Source organism: Pyrenophora tritici-repentis, chromosome 8 (genome assembly GCF_003171515.1).
Source record: "Pyrenophora tritici-repentis strain M4 chromosome 8, whole genome shotgun sequence".
Taxonomy (NCBI): Eukaryota; Fungi; Ascomycota; class Dothideomycetes; order Pleosporales; family Pleosporaceae; genus Pyrenophora; species Pyrenophora tritici-repentis.
Window position 1 is genome coordinate 1,970,813 of NC_089397.1, and position 25,249 is coordinate 1,996,061.

At 51.3% G+C, this 25,249-nt stretch overlaps 12 protein-coding genes across 12 annotated transcripts; 5 read left to right on the forward strand and 7 right to left on the reverse strand.

Annotated features, from left to right (window-relative positions):
• Nucleotides 1-2,027: 2,027 nt before the first annotated feature.
• PtrM4_142180 (uncharacterized protein) lies at nucleotides 2,028-3,052 on the reverse strand (the record flags this gene model as incomplete). Its single annotated transcript, XM_066109555.1, has 4 exons — nucleotides 2,028-2,132; nucleotides 2,210-2,470; nucleotides 2,525-2,532; nucleotides 2,620-3,052. 4 exons carry the CDS (start codon nucleotides 3,050-3,052, stop codon nucleotides 2,028-2,030), a joined length of 807 nt encoding a protein of 268 aa, XP_065960477.1.
• Nucleotides 3,053-3,361: 309 nt separating this feature from the next.
• PtrM4_142190 (uncharacterized protein) lies at nucleotides 3,362-3,505 on the reverse strand (the record flags this gene model as incomplete). Its single annotated transcript, XM_066109556.1, has 1 exon — nucleotides 3,362-3,505. One exon carries the CDS (start codon nucleotides 3,503-3,505, stop codon nucleotides 3,362-3,364), a length of 144 nt encoding a protein of 47 aa, XP_065960478.1.
• A 724-nt stretch (nucleotides 3,506-4,229) lies between these two features.
• PtrM4_142200 (Tymo-45kd-70kd multi-domain protein) lies at nucleotides 4,230-6,522 on the forward strand (the record flags this gene model as incomplete). Its single annotated transcript, XM_066109557.1, has 2 exons — nucleotides 4,230-4,339; nucleotides 4,404-6,522. 2 exons carry the CDS (start codon nucleotides 4,230-4,232, stop codon nucleotides 6,520-6,522), a joined length of 2,229 nt encoding a protein of 742 aa, XP_065960479.1.
• A 274-nt stretch (nucleotides 6,523-6,796) lies between these two features.
• PtrM4_142210 (AraJ, Arabinose efflux permease) lies at nucleotides 6,797-8,360 on the reverse strand (the record flags this gene model as incomplete). Its single annotated transcript, XM_001942252.1, has 3 exons — nucleotides 6,797-8,088; nucleotides 8,140-8,236; nucleotides 8,292-8,360. The coding sequence occupies 3 exons, from the start codon at nucleotides 8,358-8,360 to the stop codon at nucleotides 6,797-6,799; spliced, it is 1,458 nt and encodes a 485-aa protein (XP_001942287.1).
• Nucleotides 8,361-9,898: 1,538 nt separating this feature from the next.
• On the forward strand, nucleotides 9,899-10,537 carry PtrM4_142220 (uncharacterized protein; the record flags this gene model as incomplete). Its single annotated transcript, XM_001942253.2, has 1 exon — nucleotides 9,899-10,537. The coding sequence occupies one exon, from the start codon at nucleotides 9,899-9,901 to the stop codon at nucleotides 10,535-10,537; it is 639 nt and encodes a 212-aa protein (XP_001942288.2).
• Nucleotides 10,538-10,822: 285 nt separating this feature from the next.
• On the forward strand, nucleotides 10,823-11,104 carry PtrM4_142230 (uncharacterized protein; the record flags this gene model as incomplete). Its single annotated transcript, XM_066109558.1, has 1 exon — nucleotides 10,823-11,104. The coding sequence occupies one exon, from the start codon at nucleotides 10,823-10,825 to the stop codon at nucleotides 11,102-11,104; it is 282 nt and encodes a 93-aa protein (XP_065960480.1).
• A 158-nt stretch (nucleotides 11,105-11,262) lies between these two features.
• On the reverse strand, nucleotides 11,263-12,084 carry PtrM4_142240 (DUF3752 domain containing protein; the record flags this gene model as incomplete). Its single annotated transcript, XM_001942254.1, has 1 exon — nucleotides 11,263-12,084. One exon carries the CDS (start codon nucleotides 12,082-12,084, stop codon nucleotides 11,263-11,265), a length of 822 nt encoding a protein of 273 aa, XP_001942289.1.
• Nucleotides 12,085-12,531: 447 nt separating this feature from the next.
• Nucleotides 12,532-17,376, forward strand: PtrM4_142250 (Vps8 multi-domain protein; the record flags this gene model as incomplete). The annotated part of the gene is made up of 2 exons (XM_001942255.2): nucleotides 12,532-12,795; nucleotides 12,841-17,376. 2 exons carry the CDS (start codon nucleotides 12,532-12,534, stop codon nucleotides 17,374-17,376), a joined length of 4,800 nt encoding a protein of 1,599 aa, XP_001942290.2.
• A 1,191-nt stretch (nucleotides 17,377-18,567) lies between these two features.
• PtrM4_142260 (uncharacterized protein) lies at nucleotides 18,568-18,830 on the reverse strand (the record flags this gene model as incomplete). The annotated part of the gene is made up of 2 exons (XM_001942256.1): nucleotides 18,568-18,716; nucleotides 18,767-18,830. 2 exons carry the CDS (start codon nucleotides 18,828-18,830, stop codon nucleotides 18,568-18,570), a joined length of 213 nt encoding a protein of 70 aa, XP_001942291.1.
• Nucleotides 18,831-19,099: 269 nt separating this feature from the next.
• On the reverse strand, nucleotides 19,100-19,293 carry PtrM4_142270 (uncharacterized protein; the record flags this gene model as incomplete). Its single annotated transcript, XM_066109559.1, has 2 exons — nucleotides 19,100-19,125; nucleotides 19,176-19,293. 2 exons carry the CDS (start codon nucleotides 19,291-19,293, stop codon nucleotides 19,100-19,102), a joined length of 144 nt encoding a protein of 47 aa, XP_065960481.1.
• Nucleotides 19,294-21,047: 1,754 nt separating this feature from the next.
• Nucleotides 21,048-23,411, forward strand: PtrM4_142280 (Bac-rhamnosid multi-domain protein; the record flags this gene model as incomplete). The annotated part of the gene is made up of 1 exon (XM_066109560.1): nucleotides 21,048-23,411. One exon carries the CDS (start codon nucleotides 21,048-21,050, stop codon nucleotides 23,409-23,411), a length of 2,364 nt encoding a protein of 787 aa, XP_065960482.1.
• A 635-nt stretch (nucleotides 23,412-24,046) lies between these two features.
• Nucleotides 24,047-24,760, reverse strand: PtrM4_142290 (uncharacterized protein; the record flags this gene model as incomplete). The annotated part of the gene is made up of 1 exon (XM_001942258.2): nucleotides 24,047-24,760. The coding sequence occupies one exon, from the start codon at nucleotides 24,758-24,760 to the stop codon at nucleotides 24,047-24,049; it is 714 nt and encodes a 237-aa protein (XP_001942293.2).
• Nucleotides 24,761-25,249: the final 489 nt, after the last annotated feature.

The following is a 25,249-nucleotide window of genomic DNA, read 5'->3' on the forward strand; positions in this document are numbered from 1 at the left end:
AGAAGTGGGGTAGAGCAATCTTATTGCGATGATGGGCTAGCGTCATTCAAGCTGAAATTGTCATTAGGCTCCCGTGAGGTGCAAACAGACAAATGCCTACGCACTGTTCACCTCTTCACGTGCTAGTGCCTCTCACCCTCTCAACGTCTGTGCACCACAGGACATCCGAGACCACCAGCAGCCGCTGTATTTCATGCACGTGAAGCTTTGGCGCTATGTAGCTTTCAGTGCTTCAGTGTGACCAGCACAGTCCGCAACAATCAATTAAGTGGGTCCTAGAAGGTTCAGATTGGATTGATTGATTACCGCTTTAAGCCTAGTAGTTACCTATAGGAGTTTAAGCCCTACCTAGATAGGTAAGTGGGTCTAGGAGAGTGACCGGATTGAATTGATTGTTGCGGAGTCTAGTGACCAGCCATCTGGGGATACACCTACGCACCTACACGAGAAAATGCGTGATGTGTACTGCAACAGTGAAGCCATTGATCACTAATGGCTACATTGGCTAATCATCACGTGCATCTGACGCCTGAGTAAGGCGGCACATGTCTGCCTTGTGGGTTACCGCTCCCGCTCTTACACGTTCCACGTTCCACGCGCGTCGTTATGACTCCCCAATCACACGAATACTAGCGCCTTAGCTTGGAAAATTGCCATTCACTCCATTACCCGCGCTCACTTCTTGTATCGCCGCTCTCACTGCTTCCCGTGACGCAGCAGCCCATGTACTAGCGCTGTGGCCCAAGCTCGTCGCTCTAGTGGTTATAAAGCCTGCTCCCTCTCCCTCAACCTGCTTCTCTCCTCCACCACACTTTCAAAGGTTCTCCACATCACCAACATCTCAACTTACTTCTTCCTATGCATATCAAACAACTTTCTACGTTCTACACTCTACACTCTACACTCTACACTCTACCTTTCAACCTTTATCCTCTACCTTCTCCACAAACTCGCATTTCCCTGGTGGGATTTCACCTGTTGTCATTGCCTTTGACAACCCAACTACTCGACTCACGTCAGGTGGTTACACCTTCAGACATCGTCTGCACCTTTGGAATGAGCAGGTCGCAAGCGCTGTTGCTGCTTCCGCGCTCGCCTTTGGTGGCATCGTCTCGCGCCAGCGTGAGCGATGCATGCAACACAGTCAAGCAAACTGAAGCTTCGACGTTGCATCGGATTGAGCGGAAGATGGTGCGCTTCAGAGCGCACTATGATGCCGCCGGTAGGCAACTGGAAACAGTGACAGCCGTTGGGTTGTGTCGTGGGATACTCAACGGAGTCCTTGGCACTTGCGCCGCCAGAAGCTAAGCTTGAGCGACTGGTGTTCCTTACAAAGCTGGATTGCTTAGAACATGTTTGTTACATCGAGAACATAGGTCATGCTCGGGCATCGCCTTCTCTTTGGCACGTAGCATGAGGATATTTGTCGCAATGGCGCACAGTCAGCTATCGACAAAGCCTGCCCTCAACCCAATCTTGTTGTCGCATACAAGGTACTTATTTTTCATTGAGTCATCACCTTCAGGGTGTAGCTTGAGGAAGAATCAGAGGTCCCATGCAATAGCCAGAGGATCTAACTGTGCTTTCCAGCCCCCTCTCCTCCAGCCTTGAAACCACTGAAGTACACCTCGCTATGCAATTTCGAGATCCTTTATTTCAACTTCAATCTATTGTTCTGGCTACAATAGAGCAACTACAATACCATTCACAAACACTGATAATACCATGGCGGCGACACGCCTTTGCACGTATACGGCGACTGCAACAACAAAAGTTAGCCACATTCCTCTTCGCCAAAAGACAAAAACAAGGGAAAAACACGTACCTCGCAAACCGTACACCCATTCCAGTTCTGCCCGCCACACTGATCCCAATGCTTCGACCTACACCCGCCACCACCCGGCGCACCCGTCGGTCGCTGCGTAGATGTACTCGTCGGTTTCTGCGTAGACGTAGCCGTCTGACTGCGCGTCACCGTAGACCTAAACGTAGTCACAGACCTCGACGGACCCGTCGACCTTGTCGAACTAGCCGTCGGCACCGGCATCGGCGGACGCGAAGGTCTCGGCGACGAGCTTCCCCCAACCGTAGGCGTATCCACGACCACGCCGCCGCCATCGCAATACACGGTCCTACCATCCAGCGTCAGATCCTTCAGCACCGTGCTCATGCCGTCAACAACCGGGTTTCTACACGCTGAGCCTTGTACGGATGCGGCGTTGAGAGGTTGTGGGTATTCGATGTTGAAGACGGGTTTGTTGGAGGCGAGGAAGGTGGTGTAGGCCGTGCATTCGCCTAGTTGAAAGCATTGCTCGTTTACGGCGAAGTCGATGAGGGGGGATACGGAGGGGAGGATGGAGAGGCTGTTTTTCAGACCGATGGAGAGGGAGTGGGTGGTTGCTGTGGCGGCGAGGAAGGTTAGGTAGGATATGGCGTCGGCGGGGGTGAGTGAGAGACCGGATTCATTTTGCTAGGAGGATGGGTTAGGGGTGTTGTTTGAATAGTCAGGAACTAGGAGACGTACGTATCCATCTGCGGGAGGCTATTAGCTGTTGAAAAATGTAGATTGTGTCTTGCACCGTAAAAAGTTTGGAGACTCAACAGAAGAACACGACATACCAGTATTGTCAGGATCAATCGCATCACACCCCTTATCAGCAGCCAGCTTAATCCGCTTCGCCATGATATTCCGGATACCCTGACTACCTGTCTTCACCCACTTCTCATTCGACCATTCCGGCAGAACCTTGCCCAAGTCAGCAGCAGCAAAGCCACCATAATCATCCCTCCAGTTCTCTGCCGTTCCGGCGCTAAAGTAGCATATGACAGTCTTGCCTGCTTTCTTGAGCGCACTTATCGTCGTGACGGGGGTGTCGAAGAGATCGACATCCCACACCGGCGCATCCGTAGGCGGAAGCGGCATCTTGGAAACGTCGGGCACGCCAAGAAGGATGATCTGAAACTTTTGTCCACGTGTAAAGGTTGCATTTTGCGCAAGCGTGCGTCCTGTGAGAAGCGCTACCCAGAGTAGTGATAGTAGTACAGGAAACATTGTCGGTAGTAGGCGTCGGCGGCAGTGGGTATGGTTTAACACGGCGGAGAGAAAGAAAAGAGAAAATAAAAAATGGAAATATCGCCAGGTTCAGTGGTATTACAGCCAGGACGGAATGCAAACGACATGCACCCAAGACGAGATCGTTCCCAAGATTCACGGCCAGCTGATTGCAGAAGTTATATTGCAAATGCACTATGGATGCGGTGTACTTTTGACAGCTTGTTCTATTTGTATATTGAACAAGGGATGCCCTTAGAAATATACCCCTTGCGCGGTGCGGTGGCTTGGCCATAGTGATAGTAGGCTTCAGCCAGTGGGTTTCATATAGCAATAACAATTACCACCGTGGTACCTCGCCCAATTGGAATCTCCACCTGTGCCACGATGGAGGCGTGGGAGGCGCCGAACTGTCATCACGACTTGTATCACGACCATCGCCACATTAAGCATACTAACCAATTGGAAATGACCTGAGACCTGCGCAGATACTGGAAATTACATATTCAATTCAAGCCAGCATGCATGCAGCGTGAAGTGAAGGCTACGTGTGAAGACGAGTCGTAATGGCAACTCCTTCCCCAATGAAGTCTGCCGGATCAGCTACACGCATAAGCGCACAGGTCCGGTAAACGGTAGATGCATTGCGGGGAAAGCTTGTTTCTCTAGCCTCTAGCATTTCTCCGACATGGCGTCATTCAGAGACACTTTGGATGGCGGTTCATGAGCAGGTTCTAGGCTCGCGGCTAAATGAAGATGCAATTTCAGCTCTGGCGTGTCGTACAGACGGGGCAGTCAGTTTGTGGGGCATGAAGTTTTTTTTGCCATATTTCGGGAAATTAGAGGGGATACACAGAGTACACTAAGAGAAAAAAAAAAGGACACGATGGAATGAGGCTTATCGCGTTTTTGACATTGTGTTGATGGTTTTGGGGCGTGTCGTTGAGGTGGGCTGGGTTACGTCATCGCTATCGATAACACTAGTCTCGTCTGAACATGGGTGGATTTTCCCTTAGGCGTGAGGATGCGCCTAGCATCAAAGGACCCGCTGACACGGTTTTGCATTCCATTGCTTTTTTTAATTGAAGGATCCTGGTAATTGTAGCGTACTGCATGTTCGCGACAGCTTCAAAATTGCTGGAACGCGCCTGCTGATGCTTGCGCCTCGTCGCCCACGATGCCTACTTCTCTCCACTCAATGTCTCAATTCAAGGTCTTTGAGAACAGTCCCGCGCAAGATTCCCACATACATTCCGACTTGGGATCCAACACGTCACACTTCACTGCGTCCGCTTGTGCCTCCGACTGAACTGGAAACGACCCCCGAAGCTGCGCTTGACAGCATTGCTAGAACCATAGAGCGCGAAAAACTTAGAAATGCAAACAACCTGGAATTCGGGCGCGGCCATGTTCTTGCCACAAAGTACCACGCTACGCGACGGCTGCAGTGCTGGTTGGATCGAGCTAGCAATACCCATGGCCAGGATCCAACTCTTCGGGCCCCCTTGTGGCGAGCATACACTTTGGCAAAAGCATTCGACCCTAAATTGCTTTACAATCTCCCGGACCGAGCTTGGGATCTGCTATGGGCTGCACAGTCTGTCGACTCGGCCAGTAACCTGAAACGTAAGGCAGAGTTGGGACAACTCTATCGCGACATGGCCAAGTCGGGCAAGACGACGACTGTCGGGCAAAGGGTCAAGTATCTAGAAACCGTGTTTCTTTGTGGAAGGCAAGACCAGGCTCTTAGGGAATGGCAAGAGGACTACATGACACGACGGCCTAGTGGCCGGCAAGACTACAAACCGGAGCATCTGGAGATTGGAGCCAAGCTACATGGGCTTGCTGGTAACGTTGATCGTAGCCGCGAGATCATGGAAGAGTTATACAAGTTATATCCTAGCTGGAATGCATCCGTGATGATGGTTGTTTTCCGCGCTCATACAAGCTCTGAACTTCGGGAGCATCACAATATCGCAAAAGACATATACGTCAAGATGAAAGAGAAAATGGGTGGGATGCGCACCATTAAGGACTACGACGCTTGGCTTGTGGGATTCCTAGAAGCACGAAACATATCCTACGCAAAACAAGTTTTTCAAGACATGGTAAAGGATGGCTACCTTGCTACCACAGGTACCGCAGACGACGTCGAACAAGTTCTCAAGAGACTGCACATGGTATATCGTCTGGGTACTGATATTGCCAAAGTGACTAGCATCGCGCTTCACGCCATCTCGGTCTTGCCACCTGCATATCATGGCCATTTGTTTGGGGACTGGATGAAGTCGGCTGTCGTTCAAAAAGCCCCAGAGGCCGCTGCTCAGATACTGGACATGATGTTCAAGCGCGGATACCAGCCGGAGACGTTCCATTTCAACATGCTGCTCAAGGCGTTGATACGCACAAAAGAGGTTCCCAATATCCTCAAAGCTGAAAACATTGGCTGGCGGATGATTGAACAAGCTGGCAAAGTCGACCCGAGTAACATCACACCCGATACTATCCCCAAGATTATCAATAGAAAATCCGACTACATGGCCAGCACCGACACAGCTGCCGCTGGAATCATCCCCGCAGCCAACGTAACAACCTTTGCCATGATCATGCACCACCACGCCACAAGTCTACAATGGGAGCACGTCGACTACCTAACGCGCCAACTCTCGAAAACAGCCATCGCCCCCAACGCCACCATCATGAACGTCCTCATGGACAACAAATGCCGCCAAGGCGCCTATACCGACGCGTGGATAATCTACAAGACCCTCACCAACCCACAACCAGGTAAACCCGGCGTCTTCCCCGACGGCGCCACTTTCCGCTGTCTCTGGAAGACACTGCGCCTCGCCCTCAGCGACCCCAGCACCCGCGATAACCCCGCCCTACCCACCCCCCGCGAACTCCTCAAGGAAATGATAGCGTGGTGGAGCCTCAGCCGCAGCCGCTACGACGCCGACCGTTTCCGCATGGGCATTGCAGGCGCGGATAACGCCGCCATCACGTCCCTCATCATGCATTGTTTCAGCTATACCCAAGATCTTGCCGGCTCCCTTATCGCCCTACACGTCCTGCGTCACCGCTTCGACATCTTCCCCACAGACAAGGCGGCGCAGATACTCCAGCGCCAAATGGCCTGGGTGGATACAACGCGCGAGTCGGAAGGAGAACAGAGTCTGTACTTCCACAGTCGCTCGGCGGAGGGCAGTTCGCACCAGATGGCGCAGGTGTACAATTTGTTACTGCAGCGGCGGCTGGAGAGGATGGATCTGAAAGACGGCGAGCATGAGGGCTGGTCGGACGAGCAGATTGGTGATGTGGGGCTGGATTTGTTGAGCGAGTTTGTGAGGGTGGTGCTGAAGAGGAGTTATCCGCCCGAGGTTGTGGAGGCCATGATTGATGCGGCGAGGTGTGCGGTTGGGGTTCCTGAGTTGCCGACGGGGGATATGGATGCTTTTGAGGTGGCTTGAGGGGGAGGGTGGTGGAGTAGGGTGGTGTTGTATACATGTCTTTTGCATATACGATTAGTTGCTTTGTGAATATGACGGAGATACGCGAATTTAGACAATTGGACCATATTAGTAATTCAGATAGAGATGCATGTATGCATATAAAGATATCGATGACTCACAGCAGGCTTTCTCTGCTTAGAGTGGGCCATCAAGTGTCGTCGCTCATATGTGAAAACATCCTTTGTGACACCGAGCGCTATGCAGTGGAAACAAGAAACCCCACATCCCCCCCCTACAAGTCCACCGGAAAGCGCGCCCTCAGCCTCTCTCCAAACCGATAGAACAAAATGGGTGCCGGGGCCAAGATCAAGCTAACAAACGCAAAAGTACTAATTCCCCACCCGTAGCCCAACTTATCGAACAGTGCCGGCGCAAGCATGGGGACCACACCTCCAACAACACTGCGGAAAACGGTACCCGCCGCGATAGCGCTAGCCGCATACTTTTCAAAGCTATCGATGAAATAATTCTGCGTACTATTGAGAATCATGACCTGTCCGATGCCGTAGAAAAAGGTTGCGGCAATCGACACAAACCAATGTGCGTGTTTCTCCACCGCCCAGGCAAACCAGAAGAGCGACATGGGGATGAAGACGGAGCCGATGTTGGCGAGTGGGAGGCGGAATTCGGGTCTCGCTTTTTCGTGGTTCTTGGCAGTCAGCGACTTGTACACTGTATCGATGCGCGGGACGAGGAACCAGACTGCGAAGAGGAAGCCACAGCCAGGTCCGAGGTATAGCAGACCGACTTGTTCGGTGGAGAAGCCGTAGTCGTCCTGGTAGATGGGCTGCATATTGGTGTAGATGCTGTATGTGGTTCCGAAGATGAGGGCCTGGTAGACGGCCATGACGGCCACGATGGGCTGCGCGAAGATCTTTGGGGGACGCTTCAGGGCCTGTGACAGCTTCTCCGATAGTGGACGCGTATCTTCGCCTTCGTACGAGTATTTCGTGCCATCCCACTCTGAGCTTTGTGACTCGTATTCTATCTTTTTGCGACTCAGGATGAGTGGCGCATATGTCTCGCGTAAGAAGAAGTAGCCCGCCAAAGTATTAACAAAGCACACAATCGTCATTATATAAAAGATCCAGCGCCAGCCAAGGCGTTGTACGATGATTCCGCCAAATAGTGGACCTAGAGTAGGTCCAAGTAATGGACCTAGTAGATACCAGCCGAAGACGCCAGCTCTTTCGCTAGGGATGAACATGTCGCTGATCGTTCCTCCGCCATTGGCTATGCCGACACTGCCAAAGAAGCCGGCGATGCTGCGCACTGTGATGAGGAAGGCAATGTTGGGCGCTAGCGCAGCGGGTATCTGCAACAAAGCAAATACCGAGAAGCAAACAAGGTAAATCTTCCTCCGTCCAAAGGTCTCGGAGAGAGGAGCGAGGATCAAAGGGCCGATGCCCAGCATGACCACGAAACCGGTGGTTGTTCCAATGACGGCTGTGGTACTGCAATTCAGGTCGTCGGCGATTTGCGCAATACCAGGTGTGAACATGGAAGATACAAGGGGGCTGAGAACTGAGTAACGTGATTAGTGATTGCAATGGGAGGATAGAGACACCTTCGTACTTGACATGAGCGCTATTACAGCAACGTTTGCCATCTTCCGCCATCGCGCCCACTCGCGTGGGTTTTCATCGCTGGAAAGATCCTGGATGCGCAGGTGCTGTCGTGAATCAATACAATGAGCCTTGTGAAAAGAATGCACAATGACGACGTACCGTACGGGGCTCTCCTTCTTCACTCCATCTCTGCTGCAACAGCGGTGCGCGCTCGCCATGAGGAGGCATCGTTACGGGTGGCGATGGGTTGGGGATGAGAGGATGCAGTCGTGGTCAAGAGATGGAGCGAAGCCATTGACTTTTTGAGCGTCGCGTCCGGCCGTCGCACAACAAAACAGTAAGCGTCATGGCAGGCGACCCATCCTCCTAGATTAACCTTGTTAGGTACCCGTTTTCAATGTCTGAGCTTTGGAGCGTCATCGATGCCCGCGAGGCGGGTCGCATCGACAAGCCCCACTCGTGCATGCTCCCGCTTCCGCACGTGATGGCCGATCATGCATGTCACGTCGAGTTTACCGTGACGACATGTCTTCATCTTCAACCATCCATCATCGCGACACTTTGGGTTCCTGCCAGCTTCTCCTTCCTCAAGTGGCACCATAAAGGCCCCGACTTAATGAAAAAGAATAGAAGACAATGTTGGTAGACACTGTCAGCAGCAGTATGGGGCTTGCATCGTGGACAGACAAGCCATCCGCACGAAGTTTCCGCCAGCAGGCACGGACGAACCATATGACACCGCCTCTCCCAAGTTTAGAACCAAACGTTGCGCCCCGGGGCGCGTTGTATAGATTAGAAATACACAGGCGAACCAACTCACATTGTGCATCCAGGGTCCACGTGACTTGCCGGCGAGGGAAATTTTGCTGCGACAGGGACGAGTGACCAAAGACATACTTGTTGCCTCAATGGTATCGCCTATTAGCCTCTTGAACGCGCGAGTTCCGGTCTCTGCGCCCAAGAGGCTGTTCGTCCAAGTATGAGAAGAAGCAGGCAGTTCGAAAGATCTGCTTCTTCTCAATACTGCATCGCTGTGTTGGCACAACGACGCCACCAGGGAACATGCAAAGGTGCAGGTGTGATGTTCTGAGATGTGAACGGTGTCTGAGTTCAGAGACTCCAAGGTAAAGCTGAAGGTGAGCGGAGTTTGTGTGTGATACATACGTCTTGTTGTCCGTTCCCACATCCTTTTCTTGTGTTTGTTTGGTCGGGGTGTGGTGGTGTGAAGAATGAAGAAGAGAAGAAAGAAGGGCATGGGGAGAATGCAAAGTGTCGGGGACGGAGCTAGTGGAGCCTCGCCCCCAGCCAATAATCGCGCGATCCGGACTGCCAGGATTGCATATTCGGGCATTTCTCCCCTCAACACGATGAGAGCAAACCTAGACCTTACCGTTTGCAGAGGTGAATGTGAGTATGGCCTCGCCCCGTGCCTATAATCTCGCGATCCGGACTGCCAGGAGTGCCATTTCAGGCAATTCCCCACTCGACATGATGAGAGCAAACCTAGACCTTGCCGTTTATGGAGGTGAACGCGAGTATGGCCTCGCTCCCCCTCGACACTTTTGCGGCTCGGTCTGCTAGTGCTGCCTAATCTAGCAATGGTCCCGCTGAGAAGTGAGTGAGAGCCCGCGAACGTGAGCACCCTCCAGCATGCGCTAACTCGGCTAGCTGCTCACGATATCAGGAGCTTCTTGGATCCCACTGCGACACGCAGTCCATGCCAGACCCCATCTCAACCCACGATACCTCCCAGTCCCTCTTATACGATGGAGGCGTCAACGCAGCTCACGGAAGAGAGCCGAAAGGCACACATCGGCACGTACAAGAACAACAAAACCGGTTCCGAGATAGTCATTGAAGTGGTGAACGAGCAATTGACCATGAAAATATCGACAGAGACACAGCCCGAAACCTGCACCAAGCAGACCAAGCGCTATGGTCTTGTTCGCTGCAAGTCCACGACAGGAGCTGAAGGATCGACCGATTGTTGGATGACTTCGCCGGGGCATATCAACGACTCGCCCGAGGAGACGCAAGCTGCCGACGAAGAGCAGCCCGGCGGAAACCACATCAGTTTCTTCTCTGAGAGGAACATGATACAACGACTAGTGTGGAGGTCACCGGGAGCCGAAAACGCGCTACAGTACACTAAGCTGAATACTGTTGGGCTGCTCAAACTCCCCGATGAGCTCCTTGAACACATCCTTGATTATGCGTTGACTGCCGATGACGAGATTGTGCACATCCCAGAGAGATGTGGCCAGCTACGCATAGCTGTTTGTCGCCACGTCCCTTACGCAAACGCCAAGTTCGCGTTCGACGACGGAAATCCGACAAGGCTACCGGAGCCCCTCAACAATGTCCAGTTCGTCTGCAAGAAACTGTTCGACCTTGCACGAGGCTGAGAGCTTGCCAACAACCACCTTAAGGTGAGTGGTTGGACCTTCGATACTTTCCGACGCCTGGACCAGGCCCGACCTGCCTCTGCCTCCAAATGGTTCATTGCGGGTACGCAGTGGTTCGACAACGTGCGGAAGGTCACTTTGCTGGGCGATTTCGGGGTTGGCCGCACAGCCGACGAGAACATCCTTCACGGCATCATCCGGTTCGGCCACCAACACGCCAAAGCAGACATCTCCGTCACCGTACAATCTCTCTCGATCCGAGGATACAAGAGGCTAGATGGATTCATGACACTGGCGTGGCTCATACAAGAAGCGGTACGAGGTACCCTGAGGCCTACATGGGTGGCGCCAAAGGATAAGCTGGTGCGCGACAAGGACCTCAACTTCATGAATGTCGCGAATGTGCGGTTCAAACCATCCGATGTATACGCCGACTGGCAGGAAGACTTGAAGACTCTCCCAGTCAAGAAGCAGAAGGTGGCGACCATCACACGTATCGTCGACGAGTGTGGAGGAATTGATCAGATGCTGGTATTCGTCAGGGGCGTGTATGAGAGAGGCATCTAGAGGTTATCGGGCCCTTGTCGTCTTCCAGATAGGCCAAGATAAGACTGCAGCATTGTGAATAGAAACATGGTAGTCTCCTCGTGTTATCATGTGCTTACACTGCAACGTCCAGTTCGAAGATGTAGTCGTCAAAAGTTCGAAAAATACCGAATCAGACACTACAAAAAGCTACCACTAGAAAACCGATCACTAAAGCCCTTTGACTTATTCAGCATCTCCCTCCGCTGCTTATGATTCACCGTCCCGCTAACAGCCATATCCTTCTTGTAGTCAAAAGCACGTTTACTAGGATCATCTTCCTCATCCTTGCCCGTCCCTTTCTCCTGATGCTGCTCCACCAGACTCTTGCCTCTCGCCGCCTCAATCTTCTCGCGCATCTTGCGCACCCGCCTCTCCTCCTCCTTACTGCGCTTCGAGTCTGCTGTCGTGGGCGCAGAGTTGCTGGGCGCGCTGATACCTAGCGCTTCGTCTTGGAGTCGCTTGAGCTTCTGCTCGGGCGTCTCGGTCCATGCGCTGCTTAGGCCGCCGCCGGTGCTTGCGGAGCCTTTTCCTGTGTTGAATTTCCGCGCGCGCATCTTGGTGGGGTCCATGCGGGAGAGATCGTCTTGGGTAGGGGGTAGTGTCATCCATTCGTCGCGTTGCACTTTTTTAGGCGCTTCTGTAAGTTCTGGTGAGGTGTCGAAGGCGGATGGTATGGGTGTTGCGCCATGGTCGCCGGTATATGTTGCGCCGGCTGGTGGAGGCGCGGGACCAAAGTCGTCGTCGCTACTGCTATCTGAATCGTCTTCTTCTTTTTGGACTGCCGGTGGCGATGTTGTAGCTAGTGATAGTGAAGGTCCAACTGTGCGTTGAGGTGAGGTTGCGGAAGGCGGAGGTGCTGGGCCGATTACTCGTCGGCGCTTGTCGCTCGAATCTGGACTGGAGTCGCGCTCGTTGTCATCGTCCTTGTCGCGACTGCGCTTGGCCAGATGTGGCGGCATTGTTGGTCCTATCGACGGCATTTTGCGGATTTGTGGTGTTGTACGTGTTTTGGTGATTTCTACCAAGTCGTCGCGTTGGGGTGACGTTCCATCTGAGCTTGGACCTCTACCATGGAGCGGCAGGTGCGGCCGCCTGTGTACTGCGCCATGCGCTGCCGGAACGCGACATCGCTGTTATCTCTTGTGGAACACATTCACTGTGTCAAAACTTATCGCAAACGAATCGACTCTCGCACTAGCTCACCAATCACCCGCTCCACCCGTCTTCAGGCAGACAATTACGACCCGTGTTACCCGACCGATACCAAGACCCCCGCGTCTGTGTCCATTGAAGCTACCAGCACACTTCATTCACACGTATTAAAGAGGCGGAAATAGAAAAATCGCAGTACAAAAACCGTGCGCCAAATGTCTGCTTGAAGCAATGCTTTGCGCAGAACGAGCCTCATGAGCTCAGATTCGGGAGAGAGCCACTCTAGCGCTCACAATGATCACGGAGATGAGATAGATGTCGCACAAGGCGATGAGCTTCATTCGATAGACGAGAATCCGATAGTCGAAGCGCCAGAGGGCTTGACATTTGCCAGGACCAAAAGTATCCCGCAAGAAGATGCGCCCGGGTCCCCGTCAGAATTATCTCTAAGACCAAAGGCCGAGCGAGCAGAGAGCCATGCTTCGACAGACATTCCCGATGATACCCCATCAATACAGGTACGACATATTGGGGGGAAAATTGGCATCTTCTGACAATGATAGGGTTCAGCCATTTCCTCCCCCACGAGCAGCGTACCTGTCTCGCATAGCTCCCTCAGACCACACCGTCCAGCATCGTTACAACCCTTCGAGCGCCGCTTCTCCTCGCGCCTATCACCCTCTCCACTAGCATCCCCTCGAGGACACTCACCAGCCTTCCTTTCCCCGCGCTCGCGACAATCTTCTGTGTCAAGTCACTTGGTATTCCATCAATTATCAGACGATGGTTCTGAGCCTCCCCAAGCGCCATGGGAAGTGGTGCGGTGGACTAAGCTGAAGAAGATTACCGGCCAGGTCTTCTCAGAAGTCGGCAAGCGCAATTTTGGCCGGCCGACTTGTCTCAACGTCACTGTCTCACTGTCCATTGGAACCTCAAAGGGCTTCATCCTCGTCTTCGACTACCAGCAGGTACTAAAGTCTATCATTGGACCCGGAACTAAGGCGGTCGAGTGCGGGCCCATCACTTCGCTAGCCATATCTGCAGATCACACTACCATAGCTGGCGGCCATGCGACAGGTCACATTTTTACCTGGGAGTTGGCGAAGCCGGCCAAGCCCTTTCTCCACATCCCGCCGCTGGACAGAGCAGCGCTAGAGGACAACAAGTCGGACGGTCACGTGTCAGGCGTCGGAATCATGCATCTGGGTTTCCTGGGAACGCGCCACACGGCACTCGTATCTGCTGATGATGCAGGAATGGCCTTTTCTCACCTTGCCACTCGCGGTCTAGGAGCCATTGCGCGAACGGTCAAGACCAATCGCATCTTGGGCAGGTATCCGCTGCCGGTCAAGTCCATGGAGAAACCGAGAAAGCCAAGTTCTGTGCTCGCATTCGCTGCATTGCCTCTAGGAAATGTGGAACAGCCTACCGATGGTATGGGACTGACTGCCCTCTTGACACCATACCTGCTGGTCGTCGTATCAACTACACCGGTCGCTCAGACACAACACAAGGCACCACGCCCAAAGGACGTGGTTGCTCACAGCGCGCTAAGCGGATGTCTGGCTTGGTTTCCAGCAGTCAAGTTGAAGAGTCCGTCTAGTGACGCTGGGTCTGCAGTTTCCAAGACGAAGCTGGTATACTGCTGGTCCAATGTCCTCACTATACTAGACATTGATTACGTAGATGCGCCGCCGGCGGAGAAAGAGAAACCCACCGAGTTGCACTTTAAACCACGAAGTCGGTGGAAAGCGGAAGAGGCTATAGTCGCGGTACAGTGGCTCAGTAGGTCTGTGCTTGGTGTCCTAACCATTAGCCAACGCCTGATGATTCTCGAGGACAATACGCTACGCGTGACCGACTCGTTTGACTTGCTGCAGAAACACATCTACCACGCAGACTTGTTCTCGCGACAGCTCAAACCTGTCGTCGAGCAGTTGAACGAGGATGACTCATCCATGCATGGCGTTGTGGCCGACGCATTCTACATGAGTTTTCGAGCCTACAAAGGACGTATGTTCTTGCTCGGCTTCAATGACTGCTCCATTGGTACCCTTTCGAACTGGGCAGATCGGTTGCTGGCATTGATGGAAGATGGTGACTACATAGCCGCTCTTGGTCTTGCCACTTCCTACTATCTTGGTAACGCAGACAAGCTCACCGTCGGATTACCTGACAACGATGCAGCACGACATGCGCTTGTACAGCCTAAACTCTTAGAGATGATAACGGCGTCGCTCAAATACGCCTTCGCGCGTCATGAGGACGACGATGAGGCCAGAGAGCAGCGACTGAAAGAACTCGCCGAGGTAGTCTTTACGGGACTACTTAGCATGGGCGAGCATGACGTCTTGTTCGGAGAAACATACGATGCATTCGAGGAAGCGTCTGCGGAGAAGGCCTTCTTCGAAACACTTGAGCCCTACATCCAAGAAGACCAGATCACAGCCGTACCACCCAATGTCCTCAAAGACCTCATTACATTTTACGCCTCAGCAAACCGATCTACTCGGCTTGAAGAGATGATCTGCCGACTTAGCACAGATACCATGGATCTCAATCAGGTCACGATGCTCTGTCAGCAGTACGTTCTCTACGATGCGCTGATATACGTCTGGACACGAGCCATTGGGGACTACATCACACCACTTACCAATATCCTGGAACTGATCAAGCTCGTCGACTTTGAAGTGGACGAGTCGGAAAACATTTACCTCTCTGCAGCGAAGAAAATCTTTCCGTATCTTGCATATACCTTCACTGGACGGGTATATCCCGGAGGTACCTTCATGGACGACGAACAAGCTTATAATGCCAAGAAAGACATGTATCGCTTCTTGTTTTCCGGCAAGAACCTCCAGTGGCCACCAGGCTCGGGCGAAGTCATTACCACTCAGTCAGATGGGAGTCCTGAGCCACCGTTTCCGTATCTACAACTAGTCTTGGAGTTTGATGCTGCAAGTTTCATGAGTATGCTCAACGAGGCATTCGAAGATAGCTTCTTGAACGGTGAAGAGGCCGCGGTGAATGGGACGCAAGTCAACGGCGCCTCACATGGATCTGCACTCACACCGACACGACAGTCCATCATCAACTACCTCTTTGGCATCATGAACACTGACAACTTTGAACCGGAAGATATCATTTACTTTTACATGTTTGTAGCGCGGAACTTGCCCAAGTACCCGCAGCACATCATGCTTCCCGGAACTTCGTTGCACCAAATCCTGATAGGACTCTGCAACTATCCCACAGAAGCCATCAAGGAAGACTGTCAGCTCTCTGTTGAGTACCTCCTCTCCATATACCATCCACCGAACCCACAAAATCTCGTCCCGATGTTTGAGAAAGCTGGATTCCATCGCGTGCTCAAGGCTGTTTATCGGGGCGCACATCAATACGCTAGACTCCTTGAGACGTATCTGGACGACGAAGATGATGAGGATGCAGTGTTTGAGTGTATTGCTCAGATACTACGGCCTAGCCAAGGTCTTATCAAGAAGCAGGTTAATGAGGTCAAGGTAGTCATTGTCAACAGAGCTCGCGACATTGCCGCGGTGGACGCTTCGCAAACTGCCAAAACACTCAAGCAACATGCGCCAGACCTCCTAAAGCCAGTCTTGGATGCTATACAGGATGACGCTGATGCTCAATATCACTACCTGGAGGCTCTCATCGAACCAGAGCAAGCCCAGTCTGACGCGACGACACCCATCGACGAGAGCCTCCCGCCTGGTTTCATCGAAAGATATGTACAACTTATGTGCACCTACAACAGCGCACATGTAGCCGATTTCGTCAGCCTGCTGAAGTCCGGTGACCTTCGGTTAGACCCCGTGTTGCCAGCGCTGGAGAAGAGCGGTGTCGTGGACGCAGCTGTTATACTCATGGCCCGCGATGGACTCGTGCAAGGCGCCATGGATCGCTTGGTGAAGCATTTGGGCACACTTGAGACTGCTCTGACTGGCCTCATTGGCGCTGCAGCGGAAACACCCGACGTGCGCAACACGGAGGAAGCGGTTCACGATCTTCTTGAAGACATAGAAAAGTACATCAAGGTGGGCATATGGTTATGCCAAGGGCAGACACGCTCAAGAGAACGCGTACCAGAATCGACAATCGACAGGCGGAAGTCGGCCTATGGTGAAGTCCGAGAGGAAGATCTCGCGCTAGACGAGCTGCTCTGGCTTGAACTCGTCGACACATCCGTGCGCCTTATCAGAGATACATCGAGCGCCGTAGCCGCCCACGACAGCCTCGTCTCATCCTCGAACATCAACCAGGCCGACACCGTAGACACAGCACGCATCGTATCCAGCCTCCGATCCTCAATCCAACAGACCTTCTCCGCCCTCCTCACATCCACCACCATCCCCCCAACAAAAAAACCAACCCACCACCGCACCTCGACGTCCGACAACCCCACCGCCGCCCTCCCACCTCTCCGCCACCCACAACAGCAACCACACTCCAACCCCTCCTTCCTGCGCATCCTCCGCTGTTTCCTAACCCGCGCCACACACACCTACTCACCCTCGCTCTCAGACCTCCGCTCCGTCCTCTCCGAAATCTTCGCCGCCTACACATTCGAAGAAACCATTCTCAGCCTCGCCAACCGCTTCCTCGACAAGGAGTCCTTCGCCCACGTCCACGACATCACAGAGTTGCGCAAGCGCGGGTGGCGGCCCCGCGGCCAGGTTTGCGAGGCGTGTAAGAAGAGGGCGTGGGGACCAGGTGCTGGCGCAGGCGTGTGGGAGACGTGGGAAAAACGCGAGGAGGGGCGTAGGAAGAGTAGGGAGGATGGTGCGGGTGATGAGGCTGTTGGTGGGAAGTGGAAGGGGAAGAGGCCTAGTCAGGCGGATGTTTTGGAGGATGGCAAGGTGGAGGAGTTGAGGGGGGAGGCGCTAGTGTTGTTTGCTTGTAGGCATTTGTGGCATAGACGGTGTTTGGAGGAGAGGCTTGGTGGTGGTGATGGGGCGGGAGCGAGCGGTGACAGGGATGTAGGTGGTGGGTTGGATGTTGCTGCGAATGGACTTGGTGGTGAGGAGGTGGCGGGGAGGTTGCAAGGGAGGATGGGGTTGACGTGTCCGCTTTGTTGATGGAGGGATGGGTCTTTGTTTTGTGTATACCAACTGTTATTTATCAAACGGGTAGTTTTTGGTCATGTTGGACTTGTTTGATGTGCTCGTGTAAGGTCATGGAGGATAGTTCTGCGTTGGGTGGGAGATGGCAAGTCTGTATAGAGAGAATGGTGGTATGTGATGCTCGTTTAGTGTGGTGATGCGGTGGGCTGGCGAGTTGACATGTTTCCTTTATTTCGCGCCCCTTGATGATCATGTCTTGTGTATCAATGAGACGAGTGCTGTATCCACCTCACTCGTCTTAAGATATGTTGATACACCAAGTTCAGAGCCTATAAACCCTATTTAGCGTATTCTATAGTGCTGTCTTGGATGTTTTAAGTCTGATTTTAAACTTGAACTCTATCTCAGAGATCTCCTGAGGCTGATATGCTGCGCCATGATAGTGTTGGGATTTTCGATGGTACCCTTCGTCGATCATGACCTTGGTACCCATCTTTGGTGGACCAAATTGAAGGATTATCGGTTACATAGTTTTTATCAGAGTTCTAATAAGGGGTTGCAGTCGTACCTGGATCATGACAATTTTACACTCTTACATCGATCATGGCGGCTTTACTGTGAATGTAGAGGTTCGGTATCTAGGATCTCATTATGTCGTTACTGGTCATGTTGAGAGTTTAGGGGCGTTCGTGATGTAGTGTGGGGTAGTATTGTGATGGTGTTTACTCTGACTAATCCACAGGTAGAGAAGATCTGGAAGATACATTTCCGTACTGAGAAAATGTGTTCGAAAATCGTGTTTTAGGTACGTGGTGGATACCGGTTGAGGATTGTACCGGGTTTGTTTTTTCTTTTGTATGGCATCTATAGGTATTTAATTGTACATGTAACAATATGAGAGAGGCATTAGCTAGGGAAAGATTTGCGAAGAGAAGGTTGCCACAGAGCGTTAAGCAAAGCTTGAGGAGTTGTGACATCACTGCTAAGGTTGTACAGATTGTGGATATGGTTGAGATAAGATTTGACCTGTGACTCCTATCCTGTCTACTCCAAGTACCGGGAGTAGAGGATATTCGTATGCGAGCGGAGATTGTCTGGTTCCTCTATAGTACTATGATATCCTTACTTGGCATACCAACCAGAAGAACCATCGGTCACATGATTTTGACTAGAGCTCCATGTACCGAGCTCTTCCTTGTTTGCCCCCTACCATATGAATTTTAGAAGATCGTCAAACTTCCAGGTGCGATTCTTTGTAGATCTCCAGTAGATGATTTCCTCCCAAAAGAATTCGACGATCTTTGTCTTGTAATGCGTTTCAGAGTCCTCGACTCCAGCCTTGACTGAGATACCCGCTTATTGAAATTAGCATATAGATCGATCAGATAGGGTAACGTTTTCTTACAGTTAGGAAAGGCTGGTTCCAACTGGACATAAAGTATCATCGCACTGTCGTACCAGGCAGACATAATGACCGAGACTCCTTGGATCACCAAGGTCTTGACAAATCTGCGCGTGTACGACCTGCCGGGTGAAAAATCGGCGGTTTCGCCTGGTCATCTTAGTTCAAAGAAACATCAATATTGCTTTGCTGAGGTGACGTACGGCGTTCGAGAGACCGTTGGTGAACCGAAGGTTCGTCAACAGTGGCATCTTCATTTCTAGGTCAGCTCTGTAAGAGACTTCTCCCAGGAAAATTACCAGAGCGTATCTTCACAGAAGAATCGCCATCGGCAAGCTAGATGCCTGTAGAGTCAATATAGGCTGTGGTATCATTAGCTGATGCATAGCTTAGGTTGGTATGTTGTCCTTACCTTGGAGATCAGGGTCTAGTCCCCTGGTAACTGAATTACCAGAGTTCACTCCATGAGCAGGGGAGCTTGCGGCGAGCCCCAGGAGATAGAGAGGGAGGAGGAGAGTCGAGAAGTGCATATTGAATTGCGCAATAAACGTTGCAGAGAGTAATGTGTCTGGAAGAAGAGCGGATTGTATTTGATATTGAGATAGTTCAGTCTTGAGAGAACACTATATATCCATCCTACAAATGTTATGCAGCATGTAGTAGCTTTTCATCAAATTATGCTCGTATATCCGACACCGCATCAGCGTCAAATGCTTATGTTCCGGCCCGTAGTAAGATGAGGATCTCTGGTTGATTGACATCTGCACTGGATACCCGGCGGAGGTCGTATTAAGACCCAGATATAAGTTCTTACCGCTAGTAAGCATCAAAGCTTGTGTTGGTCAATTTTTCCACTTTATCCCCATCTAGAGTTAGATCTACGTTCGTATCGTTAGTAAGCATCAAAGCTTATGATCTCCGTCTAGTGTTAGATCTAAGTTCTTACCGCTGGGAAGCATCAATGCTTATCTTGGTTAATATCTCCACTTTATCCCCATATAAAAAGGATCTACGTTCTCAAACGTAGTAACACTCAAAGCTCGTATTAGTCAATAATTTCACATCCTCGTCGCCGGCAAGCCACAAAGCTCGGGAAACATTATCGGACACCACCATAATAAGGTAAATGACACCCCCATAAGCCCAAAAACATCGATAGCGTCAACGATTTACGCGCCATTGTATTTGTATGGAAGCTAAACCAAGATTAGATGTATTGTAGATCTTAGCAGCTGAGTACTAAGCTGAAGAATCACCGATTACATGATATTTACGACAGCTCTACCGAGATCTTTCACAATTACCTCTCTGGAATCAGGGCCGTGGGTAGGAATAGCGTAACTATGTAGCTCCAATAATATTTACTGTTAAGCTCATTGTGTACGCTGAAGGCAGCCCTGCCCGCGTATACTTACTAAGCAAATACTATATTCTACTAAGTTTAAGGTATAGGGATAGTACTTTAACTTACTTATATTGTTGTTACAACAAAACTGCGTTGTGAAAATCTGCTGCTAAGCATAGACATCACTTACATATACAATCATTTACTGTCAAGAAAAATCTAGTGATTCTAGCGTGCTAATCGCATGCAGTGGCGAGCTCTCAACAGCGATGAGAATCTCACGCGTACTCAACCGAGAAGTCTCGGCAACGGCCTTGATCGGCCGTTTTCGACCATACTTTCGAGTGCGGCTGTCCTCAGACCTGCCATTTATACCTTACTCCCGATTCTCTAGCAAAGAACTTGACGCTGCCAAGGTCGCGATAGAGTTGGTCATGTAAGGCGCCTTGGATAGGGATAAGACATCTCAGAGTGGCTGGTTTAATGTTCGGCAGCAATGATCATTTCACGGATCGGGTCGGTGACAGTCCAGCCGAAACATCGGTTCGAAGATACCCCGGACCCCCACATTCCGAACGCCAATGCACCTAGCGGCCCACATGGTGCTGTTACCCCAGATTTCTCCATCACTTGGCATGAGTATGTGAGGTAGATGCGGAATATAAAATGAACGGATTTCTCACGTGGCGACTTTGGGAATACAGCGCTGAAGCAGCTCTCAAGGTGTAAACATGAGGCTTTGCAATAAATTGTTCGTCGCGGGTATCTGTTTCGCATCTGTGCACGCGTAAGGACTTTCCATGGATGTTTTCTTGCTTGGTTGACTTGTGTAGATTCGTTGACTATGGAATCCTTCATCCCAAAACGTATACCTCAGGATCGACGAGTGGAACACCATACGACAGCACCTCGACTATCGTGTTGACACCATCGAACCCTATGATCATACTCGATTACGGTACCGAGGTTGCTGGGTTTCCATTCATTAGCACATCGGACGTTGCTGCTGCTGTTCAGCTCGAGTTCAAATATGGAGAGTCATTAGTCGCTCTTTCAAACCCAATTGGCGACGGGCCATGGACATTTTCAAACGGCTTGTCCAACTCATTTCGGGTGGAAACGTTCAATGTGTCGACTGTTGGCTACACGGAGAGCTTCTTCATCCAAGGTGGACAAAGATGGCAATCTGTTCGTCTTCTGACCAACAGTTCGGTGACCATTGAGAGCATCGGAATGCGAGCGACAGGCCAGCATACAGATGCCAACGAGCTGCCAGGACACATGACGACAAGCAACGACATTTACAACCGGATATTTGATCTGGGCGGCCGTGTTGTACAAGTAGCCTGTGTGGACAAGGGCAATGCACCGTCTACTTGGGAAATAACCGACAAGGGCGCTTTGATCCGTGGTCAGACAAGCGCACAATCTGCTGAGGGTGTCTTGTTGAAAGCCGCAAACTACACACTTTCTTTCGACACCAAGATCACGCGAGGAGGAACTGGTTGGAGAGTTGGCAGTGGGATCTCACCCATCGGACCTTACTTCCTCTTGACTTCCAATTATCCCGACAATAACGCTTTCCGGAATACAAACAGAACTTTACTACCGCCAAACACTCTTATCTTCAACAGTGATTGGAGCTTGGTAAACCAGAGCAGCTTGCCAACACCGGGCAATAAGTACTATCCTTTGAACATCACAGTCGAAGAGGAGAAATGGCATCACATTAGCACTTCAATTCAGGAAGACGGCTACCACGTGCAGCTCAATGGGATCGAAATCGCCGTAGTTGCTTTACCACCTCCAAGCAACGATTTTCTCTTCCGTTCAGCTTCAAGGTATGAAGGTACTTGGGGATTCGGCGCTTTCCAGGACCAGATCTCTGTCGTATCAAATGTCTCCGTCACAGCTGCGAATGGAACTCAGATCTACAGTAATCCAATGACTTCGCAGAAAGTGTTGGTGGAATACGGCGTGGCACCCTTGAATCACTCAGTATGTCTTGATGGCGCAAAGCGAGACCGACTCGTCTGGATCGGCGACTTCTACCACACTGTTCGTGTGCTTGCTCAAACTACCGCTCGGTGGGACTACATCATCGGCAGTATCGAATATGCCTTGAGTTATCAAGTAGACACAGGACCATTTGCTGGCTTTGTTCCCATCTCGACTAGTCTTGGAACAAGACCAGAATACACAGATGCAAACCCCACTTGGACAGGATTGGTCGACTACCAGGACCTGTTTCTTGCAGGTATCGGAGAGTATTTCCGATACACAGGGGACACAAAGGGCTTGAGAAAGCATTGGGATAGCATCAAGAAGCTCGCTGAAGCTAGGATTACCTTCATCGACCCGTCTTCAGGCCTCGTTGCTGGCAGTCCTGAGGTTCCAAATCCAGCGAGCTTCTTGGGGCCAGCCAATGGGAGTGCAGTGACCGGACTGTTTGCCTTTACGATGGATCTGCTTGTTCCTCTAGCGCTTGACATGGGCGATGCTGAAGTTGCATCGAAGTTCAACTCTACAGCTTCCGGGTTACGAGACGCAATCAACGATAAATTGTGGAACCCGAGCTTGGAGACTTATTCTTTGTCTCTGGGCTCGCCAGGGAACTTCTCTCTTACAGGAATTGCCTGGGCCATGCTATCCGGAGCAGCCAACGGCGATCAGGCAAGCTCATCTATCCGAAAACTGGAAGAATTGCGATTTGGGGTAGGATACAAGACTATTTCCTCTGATGAGAAATCTAGCAACTACCAGCTTGCACCCAATCCATCTGGCTTTCTTCTCGAAGCCCTCTTCCAGACTTCTGAGAAACACCAAACTAACAGCACTGCTGCTACGCTGCATCTTCTCGATGGGCTGTGGGCCAGCATGGTGAACAATGATTCATACTCCTCAGGCGCAAGTTGGGAGTATGTGAAGCCATATGGTTCACCAGGCATAGATCTTTTCACGAGCTTGGCGCATCCGTGGGGAGCAGCGCCTTCGTATGTGCTTCCTGAGTATCTATTGGGTGTTCGGCCGGTTACACCTGGATACAAGGAGTTTGTGTTGCAACCCGCAGTTGGCTATCTCGGTTTGAAGAAAGCGGCAGGTAGAGTTCCAACGCCATTTGGAGGTATCAACGCAACTTGGAGCATTGATGGGCTGAGCGCCCTACTTACTGTAGACGTCCCCGCGAATGTGACGGGAACTCTGAAGATGCCTGCAGGATGGGCGATGAAAGGGCTCAATCATTCTACCGAGGGGACTGAGCTTTTGCCAGGCCACCATAGTATCACCTTGTATGTACAATGAGTGCCGGCATAGGCTGTAGGATCGGCACTTGAAGAATACCATCCTTTGATCCTAAGCTCATGTTTAAGACTTATCAATTGCGTGAAACTCCAATTTCTGGAAGATACAAGCTTTGGGCATCAAGGTGGAGAGAGAGAACAATTTGTATTGTAAACATTATAGATGATTTCCAGAACCAGTGAAAGAAAAGATACAATTTGCAAGGAAAGCTTCAAATTCGTCATTCAGAGCCTCAGCAACGCGCCTTTCCGATGTTTAGCCAACTGCAGTCTCCATAGTCTTGTCTCGTTCAGCAAAAACACTTGTCCATCCCTGCCAAAACAAAAGTTCGCGACGCCCCCCTCGATTAGGATCTTGGCCAACAACACACCCCCTGGAGACCATATATTCAGCCCATCACCACACCCGCTATACACATTGCCATCGGTGTCGCACTTGATGCCATCGGGTATGCCTGTATCTGCCATGGCAAAGAGCCGGCGATTGGCAAGAAAAGGCTGACGAGATCGAACGATTACGTCGTACGCATATCTAGTAAGAGTTGCAGCTGTTAGCATGATTAGGTAGGACCAGATGCTACTTGTATTCGTGTCGGAGAAGATTGCTGTAACGGGAACTCAAGTGAAGGAAGCTACTCACATGTGCGATACTCTCATCTCATCTGTGGTACCGTCCCCATGAATCCAGTCCGTATCAGTAATGTATACGGTCGATTCGTCCGGGCTAAAGCAGATTCCATTCGGTCTACAAAGCCCATCTGCTATTGGACGAACGTTCTCTGTTGCAGGATCGTACCGATACACTTGATTCGGCAACCTGGGCCGTGGTCTGATACCTTGCTCCCAGCCGTAGATTGGATCCGTGAACCATATGGAGCCATCCGAGTGTACAACAACGTCGTTTGGCGAATTGAAAGGGCGGCCATGGAAACTTGAAACTAGTAGCTTGGCCTCATAGGTCGAGCCGGTGCTTGGGGCCAGTGGCATGAAGGCTATACCTCCAGGTGTGTCAAGCGTTCCTTGTGCACAAAACAATACACCGTTCTTGTAGTTCACGCCGCCATTTGGCAGAGGGACATCGGTTACGTCTATCTCCGAGTACTCTGTCTTGGCGCTGTCGGCGCTCGAAGGTAGTTGAATACGCGAGATGTGTATGTGAGGTTTTCCCGTCTCTGGATGTGGATATTGGTTGCTGGTGATCCAAAGAGAATCATCCTCCGGTACGTATACACCCGCCTCGTGTGCAAAGGGACAATTGGTCTTCTCAAGAAGCAGATCGAGTTTTGTCTCATGTCCGAGTATATCTCTTGCTGTAGAATCGTGTATCTTTACCCAAGAAGGAAGAATCATGGTTGCGTAGGTTGTATTAGGCTCAGATGTGTAAGACTAGCGGATCAAAAGCGAGCTGGGATGAGTCTTCAAGAGTATACGATGTCGTCGAGACCTCAGTGCCACTAATGTCACCGGAATGCGGCCGATTGTAAATATCTTGTCCAAGGCGCGTTTCGGCATCTGATCAGGTGCTGCCTACAGACAACGCACACAAGTGCGGTAATTGAGTCAATTGCCGATAGCCTCTTTTTGGAAGCGTCGGTCCGACGCGGCTTTTGACTGGTGTCGAACACGGTGTCGGACTGGACGCGCGGTAGCTCGGTCATGTGTCGGCCAAACTCTATGCGCACGTTGGCAGGATAAGCCCTAGACCCTGACAAGCGTGATCACTGCCAATCAGACAGATCGTCTGGGTAAATCGTCTGATCTCCGCCCAACATCGTTTACGCATTTGTGGTATAACCCCGGTCATATGCGTAGGTTTCGGCCAGATGAACGCTTCGGTGA